At 36.0% G+C, this 16,601-nt stretch overlaps 3 protein-coding genes across 5 annotated transcripts; 2 read left to right on the forward strand and 1 right to left on the reverse strand.

Moving 5' to 3' along the window:
* Positions 1 to 579: 579 nt before the first annotated feature.
* Positions 580 to 2,160, forward strand: MYB49 (myb domain protein 49). Its single transcript, XM_086228963.1, has 3 exons — positions 580 to 712; positions 847 to 976; positions 1,365 to 2,160. Exons 1-3 carry the CDS (start codon positions 580 to 582, stop codon positions 2,158 to 2,160), a joined length of 1,059 nt encoding a protein of 352 aa, XP_086085089.1.
* A 1,224-nt stretch (positions 2,161 to 3,384) lies between these two features.
* Positions 3,385 to 8,143, forward strand: LOC147298127 (uncharacterized). Of its 3 annotated transcripts, XM_086228961.1 has the most exons (6): positions 3,385 to 3,668; positions 4,532 to 5,870; positions 6,363 to 6,632; positions 6,898 to 6,953; positions 7,405 to 7,560; positions 7,865 to 8,143. In XM_086228961.1, exons 1-5 carry the CDS (start codon positions 3,661 to 3,663, stop codon positions 7,514 to 7,516), a joined length of 1,785 nt encoding a protein of 594 aa, XP_086085087.1. In that variant the 5' UTR covers positions 3,385 to 3,660; the 3' UTR covers positions 7,517 to 7,560; positions 7,865 to 8,143. The 3 variants fall into 3 exon arrangements, with proteins under 3 accessions (XP_086085087.1, XP_086085088.1, XP_086085086.1); XM_086228962.1 differs by lacking the exon at positions 6,898 to 6,953 and having other exon boundaries at positions 4,475 to 5,870; XM_086228960.1 differs by lacking the exon at positions 6,898 to 6,953.
* Positions 8,144 to 8,903: 760 nt separating this feature from the next.
* Positions 8,904 to 16,415, reverse strand: UBP14 (ubiquitin-specific protease 14). Its single transcript, XM_086240785.1, has 20 exons — positions 16,149 to 16,415; positions 15,221 to 15,392; positions 14,445 to 14,557; positions 14,013 to 14,349; positions 13,631 to 13,725; positions 13,258 to 13,391; positions 13,118 to 13,174; positions 12,946 to 13,023; positions 12,499 to 12,553; positions 12,368 to 12,409; positions 11,817 to 11,897; positions 11,294 to 11,492; positions 11,152 to 11,209; positions 10,946 to 11,068; positions 10,739 to 10,827; positions 10,559 to 10,648; positions 9,977 to 10,147; positions 9,732 to 9,847; positions 9,498 to 9,630; positions 8,904 to 9,384 (listed from the first exon to the last, which is right to left on the reverse strand). The coding sequence occupies exons 1-20, from the start codon at positions 16,254 to 16,256 to the stop codon at positions 9,206 to 9,208; spliced, it is 2,430 nt and encodes an 809-aa protein (XP_086096911.1). The 5' UTR covers positions 16,257 to 16,415; the 3' UTR covers positions 8,904 to 9,205.
* Between the last annotated feature and the right edge of the window lie 186 nt (positions 16,416 to 16,601).

Below are 16,601 nucleotides of genomic sequence, written 5' to 3' on the forward strand. Positions count from 1 at the left end.
TTTTTAAATGTCAGCAAATAAGAGTCTATTTCAGTTGCAATAAAATGGTTAGCAAAGAAAAAGCTAGACTGAAACAGTTTGTTTGTTTGTTTTTTTTTTTTTCAATTTCGGGTCCATGCATGACTCTTTCACTGATTTTATTGCGCAACATAATCTCATTGATTAAGAGATCAATAAGTGACTTTATATATTTCACAATTCACATTTACAATCAGAAAGAGAGAATTTGCATTCATTAAAAAAAAAAAAAGAAGAAGAGAGAGAGAATTTGCAAATAGTAAATTTTGCTTATAATTAACAAGACACGTCAGCTTGAGAGGTGAACAGGGGCGGTACCGAATCCCATTGACTTGGCCAATTTTCTTAGAGGCTTGCGCGCCTTCCTCCCCCAACTATTTATATATACTCTCACACGTTCCCTAGAGCATACATTTGTGCTCTCTGCTTCTTTAGCCAGCTCACACCAATAATTATTGTATACTAATTGTGTGCTTAAGAGCTCGATCAAGTTTCTCTCTTCAAAACTAAGTGATTATTAATTGGTTTTCCAAGTAGTAGTTATTCAGACCATCATATATTATGGGGAAAATTCCTTGTTGCGACCAAATTGGATTAAAAAAGGGTCCATGGACTCCTGAGGAGGATCAGAAGCTCCTTGATTTCATTCAAAAACACGGGCATGGCAGATGGCGACTTCTGCCCAAGAATGCAGGTTTGTTTTGTTTATTAGTGTGTGCTAGCTAATTCTGTATTTTCATGTAAAGTGGTGTGCTTTAATGTTTAATTGTAATTAAGTGTATACTAATTGAGGCTTTGTTTGTTGTTTCATTGCATGTATATATACAGGACTGAAAAGGTGTGGAAAGAGTTGTCGCCTTCGATGGGCAAACTATTTGAGACCTGATATTAAGAGGGGGAGGTTCTCATTTGAAGAAGAAGAGATTATAATACAGTTACACAGTGTTTTGGGAAACAAGTAATAGCACATTCCCTTGTATTATTCTAGCTACCTAATCTTATATCAATTTTTACTTATAATTATTTGTCTTATGCAAACAAATAAAGTATAACTAAACTACCTTTTTTGGTTAATTTATTGAAAATATTATGTTGTTAGACAATTTAGAGTACTTTGTTAAATTGTCAATTTGAACGAATGAATATGTGAATTTTTTTATTCGAAATTTAATTTAAATAAGAATATGATAACATAACATATCAAATTATTAAAAGGTTTGTGTAATCAACAACATCATTAATTAAGAACTTTATCACATGACCTATATATTTCCATTATCATAAAATTTGGTTTCTTGCTTAATATAAGCTAATTAAATATACACCCTCTCTATCTTAATGATTAGGTGGTCTGCAATTGCTTCTCGCTTGCCAGGAAGAACAGACAATGAGATCAAGAACTATTGGAACACCCACATCAGAAAGAGGCTACTGAAAATGGGGATTGACCCTGTGACTCATACTCCACGCCTTGATCTTCTTGAACTATCCTCTGTTCTCTGCTCAACTCTCTACAACTCTTCATCATCATCATCATCATCTCAGCTTAATCTCCCAAATCTGCTTGGAATTGGGCCTATAATGGACCCAGACCTCCTCAACTTGGCCACCACCCTCTTATCACAACACCATGTTCATCAACAAAACCAACTTGGCCTTTTCCAAGTTAACAATCAAAACCAATTCCAACCCTGCAGCTTATTCCAACCAAACCACCAGCAGCTCCAAAACCCAGTTCGAGAAATTCCATCTTGCACAACATCAAACACTTTACATCCCCAATTTCTGAACCATCAAACCCAACTCATGCAAACCAAAGAGGAACATTTCTCTCCAAGCCTCACCAAATTGTGGCAAAGTAATGGAGATCAAGCTCCAAATGTAGCAGCTGATCAGAGTTTTGTTCCCATAACAAACCAGCTGGGCTCTTATGGCTCCAATCATCAGTCAATCAATATTAGCCAGCAGACATGCATTTCCAACAATGTTCATGGTGATCATCACAAGCTTCAGAATATGAGTTTTCTATTCACACCTTCATCAAGCTATGTCAACAGTGGTAGTACTGAAGATGAGAAGGATAGTTTCTGCAGTAATATCTTAATGTATGACATGATTAATCCCAATGGCTTAAACGTTTAGCCAACTCTTGTAAGCAAATTGATTAATATTGTGTATTAATTAATTTGTTGAGGCTGTGTACGTAGCAAGCGGGATATTATGTTGATGAGGATCAAAGTTTCTGCTTGGAGTTTAAAATGTTGTTCTGATTTTATCTTGGGATTTTTAATTGTATAATTCACATGAATCTGATACGAGTTTCTGAAAGGCTTCAAATGACAACAAAGAAAAAGGTAGCTACATATGCATACTGTTAGAAAATGAGACACAATGTATTATTGTATGGTGCTTATATTCTTTTGAATCTTACAGCTATATTTACAAGTAGCCCGGCCCCCTCACTTGGAGAAAAAAAAAAACACAATGTATATGCTCATAACCAAAGGCCAATTGCAGAACTCTCAAACTGGAGTATAGAAATCCCAAATGCCCAGCTATCAACACCAAGTCGTGACGATTGTCTTCTTTACTAAAAATTAAGTATACTTTGAATTTTATTTAGTGCGGCCAAATAAGATACTGACATCTCATTTGATGATTCAAATATTATTTTTTAAACAAATTTTTACTTTAAATTTCATTTAGTGCGGCCAAATAAGATACTGACATTTTATTTGGTGATTTAAACATTATTTTTTAAACGGGTAATCTTATTAAGTTAAAAGTTAATTACACTTACACCTCCTGAAGTTTATTGTCTTTTCACATACACCCCTGGGGTTTCAATAATTACACATACACCCCTGAGGTTTTAAAACTGTTGCATATAACCTCCTACAAGAAAAAAAATAAATAAATAAAAAATATTTGTATTCAGGTTGGACCTTACACCTTGAATAATCTTATTAGGCTATTTAATTCCTTAGCATATTTTTTTGTATAATTTCTTATCATTTTTGTCTCACTATAGGGGGTTATATATAACAGTTTTAAAACCTCAGGAGGAGTTTTAAAACCTCAGGGGGTGTATATGTAATTATTGAAACCCCAGAGGGTGTATGTGAAAAGACGATAAACCTCAAGGGTTGTAAGTGTAATTAACTCTTAAGTTAACGGTGCCAATTTCTTAATGTTTTTATTTTAAAAATACTCTTCTAACTTCTAAGTAATATTTACATGGATAAAATTGTAATTAACTTTCTAATGAATGGATAAAATTGTAATTAACTTTCTAATGGTATGACACATTGACACTTGAACCCAACTGTGCAGTCGGGCAAAACCAACGCCCGATCATATATTCGTACTTGTTTCTTCTGCAGATCCCACCATTTATCGATCCCTCCCACCATTTACCCAAAGAAACAGAATATCAAAACCTTCCGACCCGCAAGAACCTGCCACGTGGAGCAACAACCACCACCGCCTTCATGCGCCACCACCACCGTCCACGGTGGCAGAGGTCCGAAACATTTCAGAACGCTGATGATTGTTTATGCGCCGTTGTTTTGATATAAATGCCGGCGAGTCCACTGCGCCACCTGCGTTTTCTAGAGTACGACAATTACGAACCCAATCACCATGTCCAGGTCCCTTTCCTACCTTTCATTGTTGGTCTGGTTGAATCGTTTCTTTTCTTGCACTTTGTTTGGTTGCTGAGAAAACTGAGGGAAAACAAAACAAATGGGAAATCACACCTTAGCTAAGCAATAAAGTTCTATTAGTCTTGGTTTATGCTGATTTTTGCTTTCTGGGTCCGAATAATAATGAACCATCAATTTTCAATTGTTCATTTACCTAACAGAGAGGATCAGTCAGCTCAAGCTCAACTGGGTTTTTGTTTATTCAATTTTTCGATTGGTTTAACTTATGTTTCAGTTATTGCTTAATTTATAATCTTTTTACATTCAGAACTACACTGATGTACATTTCCTAGGAAATAAACAGAGCCCAAATAAGCATGGATCACAAGGCTAAAACTTGTGATAGGTCCTCATTTTTTTTGCAGTATTATGGTTAGATTAGCTCTGTCATTCTTCTCTCTAGTCCAAACTCCTCAAAATGCTTGGAGTATAAAATATTATTGTTCTCTCCCATTCTAACACCTTAACCATTTCGAAACAGTACTAAAGTAATAAACTTTATCATGGTATCAAATTGGGAGATCCTGAATTTGAATTCTACATCTGCGACCTTTCAATTTATGCTGGATTTCACTAATTGGGCTCTCCAATGATGGGTGATGCCTACACATAAGAGGAAATGTCAGAGTATAAAATTGATGTTTCATATACTAATAGTTTGAACTTTTCGGAGCAGTAGTGAGCCGACAATATTTTTCAATACTTGGAGTAGTATCTTTAATTTATTTTCATGTTTGTGTTCTATTTTTCAGTTTAGTAGCTTAGATGGACTGTGTTATGGTATTGTGAAGAAATTTGGTGTGATGCAGATTTCTGGCCTCTGGAAATGTACGAAGGGTAGCACGACCCCTTTTTCCAGTTCAGAGAACTAGCTACTTAAAAGTTGCAGATAATAGGGCATATTACACAGTTGGAGCTCCTTACACCCTAGGCAGATTATTTTTGTGGCATAAATATTTTTTAAGAGGGCAATTCCCTTTTATGTTACATAAAGCTAAAGATGAGTTATTGAAGAGTAGTGGTTCTAGGAACTTATATAGCCTATCAGCAAGGAGGAAAATTTCTCACCATGCCCAATTTGCTTGGAAAAAGCTTTCTCACTTATGTTCCTATAGGGGCCCAACCTTACCACCAATAGGTCAATTTGCCCGTGCCGTGAGCTTGGCTTTGACGCGCTCAAATTTAGTAGCTCCTGGTGTTTTTGCCTTTGTAGCTGGAGAGTTTTCTCGGACGCAGCGAACATGTGCAGAAGCAAAAGGCCTCCCAACAAAGGACATTCTATATCTTCATGCCCAAGATGGACATGATTATTTAACCTCATTTTTGTTTTCACTTCTGGAGTGTATTATATTGTTTATCAGAGCAATTTATCTAGCAGTTTTGTTCTCACCATGCATAGTTATGACCCTTTTTGCCGATTCCCTTGGCACTCGGTTTAGGAAAACATGGCTTCGTGTTGTCCATCTCACACTGGAAAAAGCAGGCCCAGCATTTATAAAATGGGGTCAATGGGCTGCTGCAAGACCAGATCTCTTCCCAAGAGATTTGTGTAGTGAACTTGCAAAACTTCACTCTAAAGCTCCAGCACATAGTTTTTACTTCACCAAAAACAGTATTGAAAAGGCATTTGGTCGCAAGCTGCCTGAAATATTTGAAAAATTTGATGAGGAACCTGTGGCATCGGGAAGTGTTGCTCAAGTCCATCAAGCTATACTCAAATACAGATACCCAGGTCAGCAGATCAAGCCCATTGTAGTTGCTGTTAAGGTTAGACATCCAGGTGTTGGTGAAGCGATTAGAAGGGATTCTATGATAATTAGTGGTTTAGCCAAAATTTCAAGGTTCATTCCTTCTTTGAAACTGTGGAGATTGGATGAAACCTTACAGCAATTTGCCGTTTACATGATAACACAAGTTGACCTGTCAAGGGAGGCTGCACACTTGAGTCGTTTTATCTATAATTTTCGAAGTTGGAAGGATGTCTCATTTCCAAGGCCTCTATATCCCCTGGTGCACCCGTCTGTTTTAGTGGAAACTTATGAACAGGGAGAAAGTGTTCAGTACTATGTTGATGATCTTGAAGGACATGAACCAATAAAAAATGCCCTTGCTCACATTGGGACCCATGCCCTACTAAAGATGCTTCTGGTACAATTTTTTGTGTTCTCATTGTTATTACCTTCCCTTTCTTGTTATCTTATAACTTGTGATAGTTTATGTTTACCCTTCATCTTGATTTACTGGTTTCCTCCATTTTGACATATATTTATGTTGCACCCTTAACCAGTCTTGAAAATGTAATTGTTCAATGACCCTGACAGACTTGGGCTAGTTGAATGTTTCTGCAAGTATAAAAAACAGATATCATAGGCTACTGGAAATTTATATGTTTAACCACTCTGTGGTAGGTATAAGATTTGAAAGTTTTCACTACATGCATGTTTCAGTCTTTTTGCGGCATTTGCCTGTGTAAGAACTGGCCAGGTAAAGCATTTTATATTATAGTCAACAAGTGAACCTAAACCCAAAATTTGTTGACTTTAGAAACTAGTAGTCTATCTGATGTGATTTTGAAGTAGCCTATGCTTGACAGTTGTTGTCTTTGATGTATATGCTGAGATATATAATTTTTTGTTGCAGGTAGATAATTTTGTTCATGCTGACATGCATCCTGGAAATATTCTTGTCAGAGTAAACCGTAGCACGTTACCAAATAAACAACTCTTTAGACTGAGGCCTCATGTTGTTTTCCTTGATGTGGGCATGATTGCTGAACTTTCTAAGAGAGATCAACTGAATTTAGTGGAATTCTTTAAGGCTGTTGCTCTTCGGGATGGTCGAAATGTTGCAGAGTGCACACTTAGATTATCTGGACAACAAAACTGCCCAAATCCAAGGGCTTTTATTGAGGTAAAATGCTAGTTCTTGTTATTGAAAATTGAAGGCTTTCACACTCGTCACTTTTGCCACTTCTGTAGGAGTTTTCATACGTTTCTACCCAAAACAAGAAAAATTCATACGTTGTCTAGTATGTTAATGTAGTATTCTTTGTTATATTTTGATCCTCATTTATCCATAAAATTTATTTAAACATTTCCAACAAATGATAAGACCACAACACATACACCAGCCAAGGATTGAATCCCGAGACTCACCCTTCACTCTTATTCTTAAGGGGGAGGAGGTGCTACTGTGCTTAAAGGACATTGGCCATGTCTTAACACTTTCTAGGTACTTTATCTTCATGATTTGCATCAATATGAACTCCTACTTGTAAATGCTGAATCAAAGTAAGTCGAAATTTATTCTTGTTGGACAATTTTTTTTTTTTTTGTGTCCTGTTGGGCTTGCTGTAATTGACCATAATTGGAATTACTGATAATGATTCGTAGAATATATGTTATTGTACCTATATGTTTGTCAAGGTGTTGTCCAACTTTGGAATCAGATTCTGAGGCCTCATAATAAGACTGTGGTCTTGAGTCTTGCATCTAAAGATGTAAGCTTAAACATGTCCTTAGTAACTTGATTCTTGTAAGCCCTCCCACTTTCTTTTTCTTCCCAAATTGGGTATCCAAGTTGTGCAAATGTGTTGCTCTCTGTTAACATGTGTATTATGAGTAGATAGCTCAGTCACCTATTCTTATATGGAAATAACTATATGAATACATTTCTTTAACAGGAAGTGGACAGATCTTTCAAATTGTGGGACTCCCCAGAAGGTGACGTCATTCATCCTGCTCACTGCATGCAGCAATTGCTCGAGCAAGTTAGGCGGCATAAAGTCCGCATAGATGGCAATGTTTGCACAGTGATGGTAACCACTTTGGTTCTTGAGGTAAGGCCTTGCTTTCTTCCAACATCTACATGCAAGTCAAACACCTTGACACAATGACACATACTAATGCCCAATAACTGTACCTGATAAAACTTAGATTTCAATATAGTTATTGAAATTCTATAGAGTTGGAGAAAGAAGAGGCATGCCTGACCATGTTTAGCACGTTTAGGCTTTAATATGTAATCGATGTCATATGAATGATTATGAGTTAGTAGAAGTACATAAATCTATTCATTTCTGTGCCCTCTGTGCTAAATTATGCCGGGCAGTTCTGATTCTATTTACTTGTTGCTTTATGTAGGGGTGGCAGCGGAAGCTTGATCCAGAATATGACGTTATGCACACTTTGCAGACATTGCTGTTTAAGGCTGACTGGGCAGAGTCCCTCGTTTACACCATTGAAGGACTTATGGCCCCATGAAAGGTGTCATATTTTTATTTTTTTCACTAAGCCCCCAAAAGAAGGTGCTATGTATTTCCTTTCCCCGGAAAATTTTTGATAGAAAAGAGAAGGATACATAGGATTACATACTGTACTTGAGAGAAATAAGGGAAATAAAACGGACTTTCTTCTAGTTATCTAGTCTCCTTTACATGCCATTTTATGTTCCACGACCCCATTGTTTTATGATGATCTCTCTGAATTGTTGTATTAGCTCATGCTTCCCAAAATAGAAGCAGAACCATCTGGAGAGCGACAGAAGAAATAAATTAATTATTTTTTCTTACGACACAAGGCATTTTAGATGCATTGTTCTTAAAGGATGCCTTGATCAACAATTGTTGAAGTAACTTATTGAACTCTGAACTCTGCTTTCACTAGAATTTAGTAGCACATTATTGCCAACTTTTTCGCTACTAAGGAGGGTGTACTCAATCCAGATTTTTAAAGACTTTTTTTAAGTGACAGACTTTCAGAATTATGATAGACTTTTCTCAAAAGTCTTTCAAAGTCTTGGAGGAGAATGGAAGAGAAATAAGAAGATTTGGTATGCATACTTTAATGCCAAAAGTCTTTCAAAGTCTATGGATTTGAGAAATCTGTGAAAGTTATTGACATTTTGAGTACCGTATGACTTTCATAGACTTTTAAAAAGTCTTGATTGAGTACTCCCTGACTTTCATAGATTTTTTAAAAGTATATAAAAGTCTTGATTGAGTACCTCATAACTTTTTAATTTAACAAAAGTCTTTAAAAGTCTTGATTGAGTACACCCCCCTAAATTTGCATTCAATTTCTGCTATTACTTCGAGATTCAAGTATTGTATGAATGGCGTTTGCAATAGGAAAAAATAAAGGGTTTTTCAAGTCCATGTGAAATTGATCGTTGCCAAAACCATGGGTAAAGGTTTTTTCTTTTGTTTTTTGATAAATGGGTAAAAGGATATGAGAACTCAAAAGGATCAATCCGAGATTATTCTAAAACAAATTATGCCAAATTTGTACTGTATTTATAAACTTCATTATCAATAAATATTTAAAAATAAAAATAAAATTAAAAGCTATTGGGGTCGGTAGGCTCCATTGCCCCCACCATGTGTTCGCCACTGCACTGCTGAGGTTCCCCAAAATTGCGCACTACCTTCTTTTTCCCCACTTTTGAATAACTTCCAATGTTGAAACCCTGGTGTCTGTCTGTCTCTAACTGTTTAGTCTCTCAAAGAAATAAAGATAACCCATGTCCTTCGGGGGATTAACGGAAGCGCCAACCTTGTCATCGTTAAAAATAACCCATCTACCATCTTTAAAGATGTGGGAAACGTAGTGACCGCATTGAGTAGAGGTTCCAATGTGGCTTACGATTCCAATGAGTCTATACCCTGCCATAGAGCCAAGTGACAAAATACCAAACACATTAAAAAAAATACACTTTGGCAGATTTATTGTTTCAATACTCTTTTATTAAAGAAAAGACAAGGTATAAGATACTAACTTCCTCCCCCATCAGGCAGTCCAGCATCGGTGGCAGTAGGTGCAGTGTCTGATGTTGTAGCATCCATATCAGATGAAGCAGAAGCATCAGGATTGTTGAATATCCAATCTGTTGCTTTCTCAATGTCACCACCCTTCACACAAAAAAAAAAAAAAAAAAGTTGCCAAAATCTTAAATACATAAATTAAAGATACCAATCCTCAACAGAAAGAGAAGACGCTAAAAAAGTTGTACCGATGCTTTCAGTGCCTTCTGAGCAATTTCTTCTTGAAAACCAAAAGAAATCAACATTTCAACTTTTGATTGCTCAACCACATTCTGTCCCCCTTGAGAAATAGGAGCATCTATATCTGGAAAAAGAAAAAAAGAAGAGTACATTTAGTGCCCTAAAACATAACAAGTCAACATACTCTTGCTAGCAAGATACTATTTTCCGAGATGAAGGAAAGCTCTAGTCAAGATAGCAGTTATCAATTTACCTGGATCATCCATGTGAGATAGTAGCCAATTCATTGCCTCTTCCACTCCGGCATTTGAGGTGTTAATGGCAGCTTTCTGACAGAGAAGATGATTAAACCCCATTGAAACAAGCTGGGAAACAATATTCTCGTCGGCCAAAGGCTTATTTGGTTCCTCCTCTTCCCCAGGAACTGCGAAGTAGTCAACACAAAATCCAAAGAGAACCATATCATATCATTTTCAATTACGCAAGCATAACTAAGCAAATACCATAGAAGACCAAAATTGCAAAAGGAACTCTCTAATGATGCTGACACACTTTTCTAAGTCATTTAGTAAAGGACATGACAAAGTAGCATAATGCGGTTAGATGATGCATACATCTTTTCAACCTTTAAGTTTGTATGCTACTGAAATGCAAGGGACAGTGCTACTGAGATGCACTATAAATTGGGTGAAAATTCCACACAAAAGACACTTAAGGGAATACTTAATCATTGTATACACAATTACACATATACAGGTGCAATTAAGAAATATGTACAACTTCTCTGAATAAAATCCAATAACATATTGGAAAGAGAAAAATTTGTGACACATACCACCCTCTGGCAACAACTCTTCCCCAGGTTGAAGTCCCTTACTGCGCATGTGACTAATATCTATGATATCAGGAACATCTATATAGACATCTACATAGACAAATACAAAGAACAATGAGAAGCCTACAAAAACTCAACCATATAAATGAAGAAGAAATTTAGGAAGCCAAGAGAAAATACCAAGCTTTTTCGGCACCCAGCCCGCCTCCATTACAAATTTCCGCATGTGCAACACCAGATAGTCAGGGAACGAAGTTAGACCGGCGCTCCTGCAGGGTATAAAAGGGGAAGAAAGCGAATAAATAATTTTTTATCAATCATTATAATATGCTAAAAAATCTTTAGCAGACAAAAATAACATCATCTAGAAATAACCAGAAAGCTTACTTCACTGCTGTTGTCTTGGCCTTCAAGGCAGTGCTGTAAAAATCCTGTATCTCTTCTGGAGATGAAAAGCTTGCAAGGCATGCTTCTAGAGGAACCCTTGGACGTACAATTTCATCACTGGATCTGGCAGAATTAGACATGCTTAGCACAAAGTCTACAAGGGTTGTCACAGGTGAAAACATGATATTGAAACCATATGAACTTACACTTCCTTGCCTTCCGAAATCTTTTCTGCTTTCAATTTTTGAAAGGCTTCAAGTTCTTCTGGATTTTCATAGCAAAAAGAATATAAGAATATCAATTATTGGAACATGTTCCAATACTAATAATCACCCAAGAGAAACTGACCTTTATTAGTAGCTTCATGCAGTGGGATGTTTAAAGAAAGAATGTAGTCAAGCCTTCTATTGTAAGCAACTTTTCCAGATGAACACAAAATACGATCTTCAATACCAAACTTGAAACTCCTTGCAGGATCAACGTCAGGTTTCCCAGCATGAGCTCGTTCAACTTGGTCAAGAAAATGTAGGAAGAACTCCAAGGCATCCTAAACAAAAGTTGGTTTTCAAGTATTCACATTAAAGAGCAGACAACAACAATGATAACAGTGAAAATTATATACCAAAGGATAAAAGAACTTTCCCGTAGTACAAAATGGTTGCAAATGCTACCCCTCAATCAGAGAGAAATAGGCAAAAAGAGAGGAAGGGAGAAAGGGAGGGTGGTTGGGGGGGGAGAGGGGGAGACAGAACCTTTTAACTACAAAGCTCTATAGAATATAAGACAACCTAAAAAATAAAATAAAAGGCAAGATACACATTTATTTGACAGAATAAATTAAAAAGCTTGTATCGAAAGATGGTAGATGTACCTGTTGTCTCATGGAAGAAAATTCTGGATGGCTGGCAGCTATAACTGCTTTAAACATACGAGGGGGTATCCCTTCCTGTTTCTAATATTTGTAGAAGGTGAACAAGATAAAAGAGAATCAGGACAAATCAAAAGCAAATCATCAAATCAAACTCACATATCCTAACTAAAGGAGGGAAGGCATTTTTATATTTGATATATTACTCAAATGAGGGAAGATATATCAGAACAATTAATTACACAAGACTATTAATGTGCATACACTAGTCTTGTCAAGATTCAATATAAAAGCAAATATTTGAACAAGAAGCAAGTACGTGTCTTGCACATTTTGGTCAAACTGGCACTACTGATACCAAAACATTAAGGATGAATAAGCAAACATAAGTTGCAAAAGGAAGAGAATTATATAGATAGATATATATATAGGGACGAAAATCTCATAACATAATTTATCAGCAACCCATGGTTCCATTGAGAGTTTTTGGGGGAAGGGGGAAAGAAAAAGGGAAAAACAAACTCAGGATTTGAATGTTTATCCAGAAAGCTTACAGATTTTGTTGTAGGAGTGGTCGCATTTGTATGATCTTTTTCCTGGATAGCAAATAATAAATGTAAACCAACAACTAAACAGGGGCAGAAACCATCAAAGCAAAGAAACCATTCTGTTATAACAAACATACCTCTGCTACAGGAACAGAGTATTTTCCAGATAGCAAACCATGTGCCAGCTTTGATCTACCATACAACACCAAAGCTTTTAAATACATATGACTCATAAAGATAATTCCCTCCTCAACCTGCTTTTTTATGACTCAACTTAATCTTTTCATGATTTAGGTTATGACTCAACTTAATCTTTTCATGATTTAGAAGGAAAGGCAGAAGAAGAGAGGGACACTACTTGCAGAAGTAAAATAACAGAAATACACAACCACACACTTGCGTTTAAACCAATGTATAAAATAAAGTTTTTATACATAGGCACAAATCAATATTGGTCACAAGATTCACAACTAACAAGTAACACAACTTGGCTGTCTTATCACAAATGGCAACATATAATAAACTATATCAGATGACAGAAATGCATATAGAGAATCAACATTAAGAATCTGTTCGCTACTTACAACTGCATGTTCAAGTCTACAGTGGGGTCAGCTGGAGCCTTCTCAAAAGCAATTTTCAAACCTAGATTCTTGTAGTATCTGATGCAATAAGATGACAAAATGTTAGCAAACATAAACAAACTCCCTTCTTAAATCGATTGTTTTTAATAGAAACTATATAATATGAACTAACCCGGAATAGAAAGAATGTGTTGAGAACACAACTTGCATAGTCGCTGCCATGTAGCAGCTGCAAGAAAAAAGAAAAAAGAAATCAAGATAATATTGAATTAATACAATGTCTTCAGCAGCAGTCCACAGGTACCAAGCTACCTGTTTCCAAGATTGACAAGTCCAGTGTAACCAGGTCCAAATATCGGTTCAACTTCCTGTCCACTTTCTTGAATTCGGTTCCAGTCAAAATTGGTATTCTGGTCAAGCTCTCTTTCAGCAGTTGTCATCTCAGTCTGAAAACAAGAATGGTATTGTTATTCAACTTATTCTATCAATTTAACATTAACAAGATAACAGTCCTAACAGTACAGAAATTCAAATGCACAACCTAATCAAACTGTTAGAAAAAAAATAACTAAACCATCTGTATTATGAACATAAATCCAACACAAGTTGAGAATAGAGATGTTGTGTCAAAAAAAAAAAAACAATAGGTAGGTCATAAACATATTTCAAAATAGACATAATCAACCTTCTGTAATGATGAAAAATCAATGCCAAAAAATGCCAGATGTTGCGCTAAATGTGGGTCCAAAACACTATCATCCTCGGGATAAGAGAAAACATCTGAGCTGCCACAATGTGTTACTCGTCATTAGCAATCCATACATGTAAGACAAACTCATTAATATCCAGAGAATCAATTGCATTTAGAATATCAATCTATTAAGTCATACTTTCCAGGATTTGTAAGGATGCCTAAGTGCTTTCTGTGCCAAACAGCACGTTTTAAATTCATGAACATGATGTTTGGCATAGAAAATGCATAACTTTAATGTGCTCATAAACACAAGCACATGAATACAAATATAATAAAAAATTGCAGAGAATTTTACAGCACAAGGTAGCATTACCTGCTCCTTCCAGATCAGCAGTAATTGTCCCCAGCTTTACAGCAAGCGGAAAGCCGGTCTCCTTATAGTGTTCAATGGCATGGTTGTTGCCACCAGTTCCATCCCAATTTTTTCTCCCACAAAAAATCATTCCATCAGTTAGATTTAACCAAAGATTGTCTCTTTTATCACACTTGGAACATTTCCACCCAGATGATGGAACAATAATACCATTGTCAATCTGTTGCAAATTCATTGCATATGTACTAATCTGCTTCTTATCAGCTGTCCATGCTGCAAGTTGCTCTTTCCTCTCAGCACCCTCAGCCATTAAAATGGCATCGACTGCCAATCTTACCTGCAGTAATAAAATTATACTCATTCCACCATATGATAGCTTTTTTTAATGTCACATCAATAATTATCAAAAACAAACAGAAAAGAAATAGGCACCTTCTCTGGTAACTCAACAGAAGGAAACGGAAGAGTTACATAATCAGGCAATATGACTATACTGTGAGTTTCTTCATATTCAGGTTCATTGTTGTCAAATCCCCCATCAACACCTACAACTCATATCATATAGATTAAACTTTTCCTTCACTACAGAACAGCTAATAGCTAGTAGAGAATAATAGAAACATTAAGCCTTGTACAGAAAGAGATAGAATATCTCTTCCTGCAATATTACAAATTTTAAGCAATATGACCGATAAATACATTTACTCTGTAGTCTGTACTAACCACATAAAACAATACTGTATAAACTGAAGTACATCAAAAACATCTGCATCCTATCTTGTTAGCACAATAAGTTATGAAAAACATTCTTGACTTATATAGCTTGAAAATAGGACTCAGCACTATCATACTAGAAAGTAGAGAGAGATAGAGAGAGATCAATTCCTTAAATATCAAAAACATTCGATTTTGGTAGATTATAAGCATCTACTTCATTTTAGTGATTATGAGCAACTACTTCATTTTCAGAGGGAACTGAGTGGTTTTCAAAACTCCCAGTCTTGGATGATTATACATATTGTAGCTTCCATTGTGGTTACCAGAAAATCAATGTTGTTTCATCAACTATTACTTCCATACAACAAGTAAATATCCAACAATGATAATGGCGCCTTCATAATTACATCATCCAAACTATTAAAGATATAATCTCAAGGACCAAAAACCTCCATCATCACAAAGGCATAGAACATTTTTATTAAAATTACCTATAGCCATGAGCGTTGGTTTCTTCAAAGGCCTATCTTCAGGAACCAACAATTTGTTTTGCTTTATATGTAAATAAACTGGATTTCCAGTCTTCTCGTAGTTCCATCCCACACAATCCTTCCCATAAGCAAGAAATGTGTTCATGTCGACAAACAAGCCACCTTCTGATCTCTGAAACTCATCAGGAAAGCACAATTAGGGAAAATGAACCCCAAATAAAATTTTAAAAAAATATATTTTATTAAATTCCATATAAAATTGAGAATTTTTCAACATTTTAAGGCCAAAGGGGAATCGAAACCTCCTTATGACTTTAAAAATAAAAAATCAATCACAATAATACGAAATTAAGAAACCAAAAAGAAAATGAATAAAACACAGAACCCCTAAAACCAAAATACTATTTCATTTTGTAAGAAACCGGGTAACTGAAACCTTAGAATTAGTTCGTGTAGGTTTTATTTATTTGCTTTTACAAATATACCGAAAACCTCACTAACTCTGCTTTCTTTCTCTTCACTTTTTCAGCATCCAAAAAATGAAAAGAGTCTTGATTACTATGCAATAAGAAATAAGTTAACTCTAACAAGCCCAAAAACACCAACCAAATACTTGAATTCGAAAACACTAGCTACTGAGAAAACAAAATAAAAAGAAAAATTAAGAAAACAAAGAAGAAAATATGCCATATAGTGAACTAGCTGATCCTAAATAAGTTGCAGTAGCTCCTTGTTGTTTCTAAACTTCCGCAGCAGCCAAACAGAAGACAACAAGTAAACAGAATCAGCTACTAAAAGTCCTCTGTTTAAAACGAAGTAGTGGTGAAGCATCGAGTTTGAAGTAGTGAAAGTGAGTGGCAGTGAGTGAATTTGATTGTTCATGCAGTTTCTCGGAAGCCAAACGCAAAAGAAGGAGGGAAGAGGTTACCGGAGTGTCGAAGGATATGCAGCATTCTTGCTTGTAGATGCGATTGGTGGGCTCCGGGATCCGAACCCGGGAGAGATTGGATCGGAGCAGGTCCATGGGGTCTAACATCGCAGCCTCTGCAAAAATCAAAGGGTTTTCGAAGAGCCCTTTGCGAAAAAAGAGGGTTTTAGAAATTTTAGGGGGAGAGAGAGAGAGATGAAGAATAAATATTGTTCCTTGCCCTAAAGCTAGTGCAAAGTCTCTTCTTGAGAGAGAGGAGAAGTATTTGTATGTTTGTACTTTGTATACAATACTTGACACGTTTTTTATCCTTTTTTTGAGTTTTTGAAATGTAGCTAGTCTTTTCCCGTCTCGAGAAGGTTCAGACTGTTCAGTACGTTTTGCAGGTTTAAATAATTTGGTAACAATATATGGAGGAGGAATCAAAATATCAAATAAAGGGGAATCAAAAAT

This window comes from Dryas octopetala, chromosome 1 (genome assembly GCF_963921425.1).
Source record: "Dryas octopetala chromosome 1, drDryOcto1.1, whole genome shotgun sequence".
Taxonomy (NCBI): Eukaryota; Viridiplantae; Streptophyta; class Magnoliopsida; order Rosales; family Rosaceae; genus Dryas; species Dryas octopetala.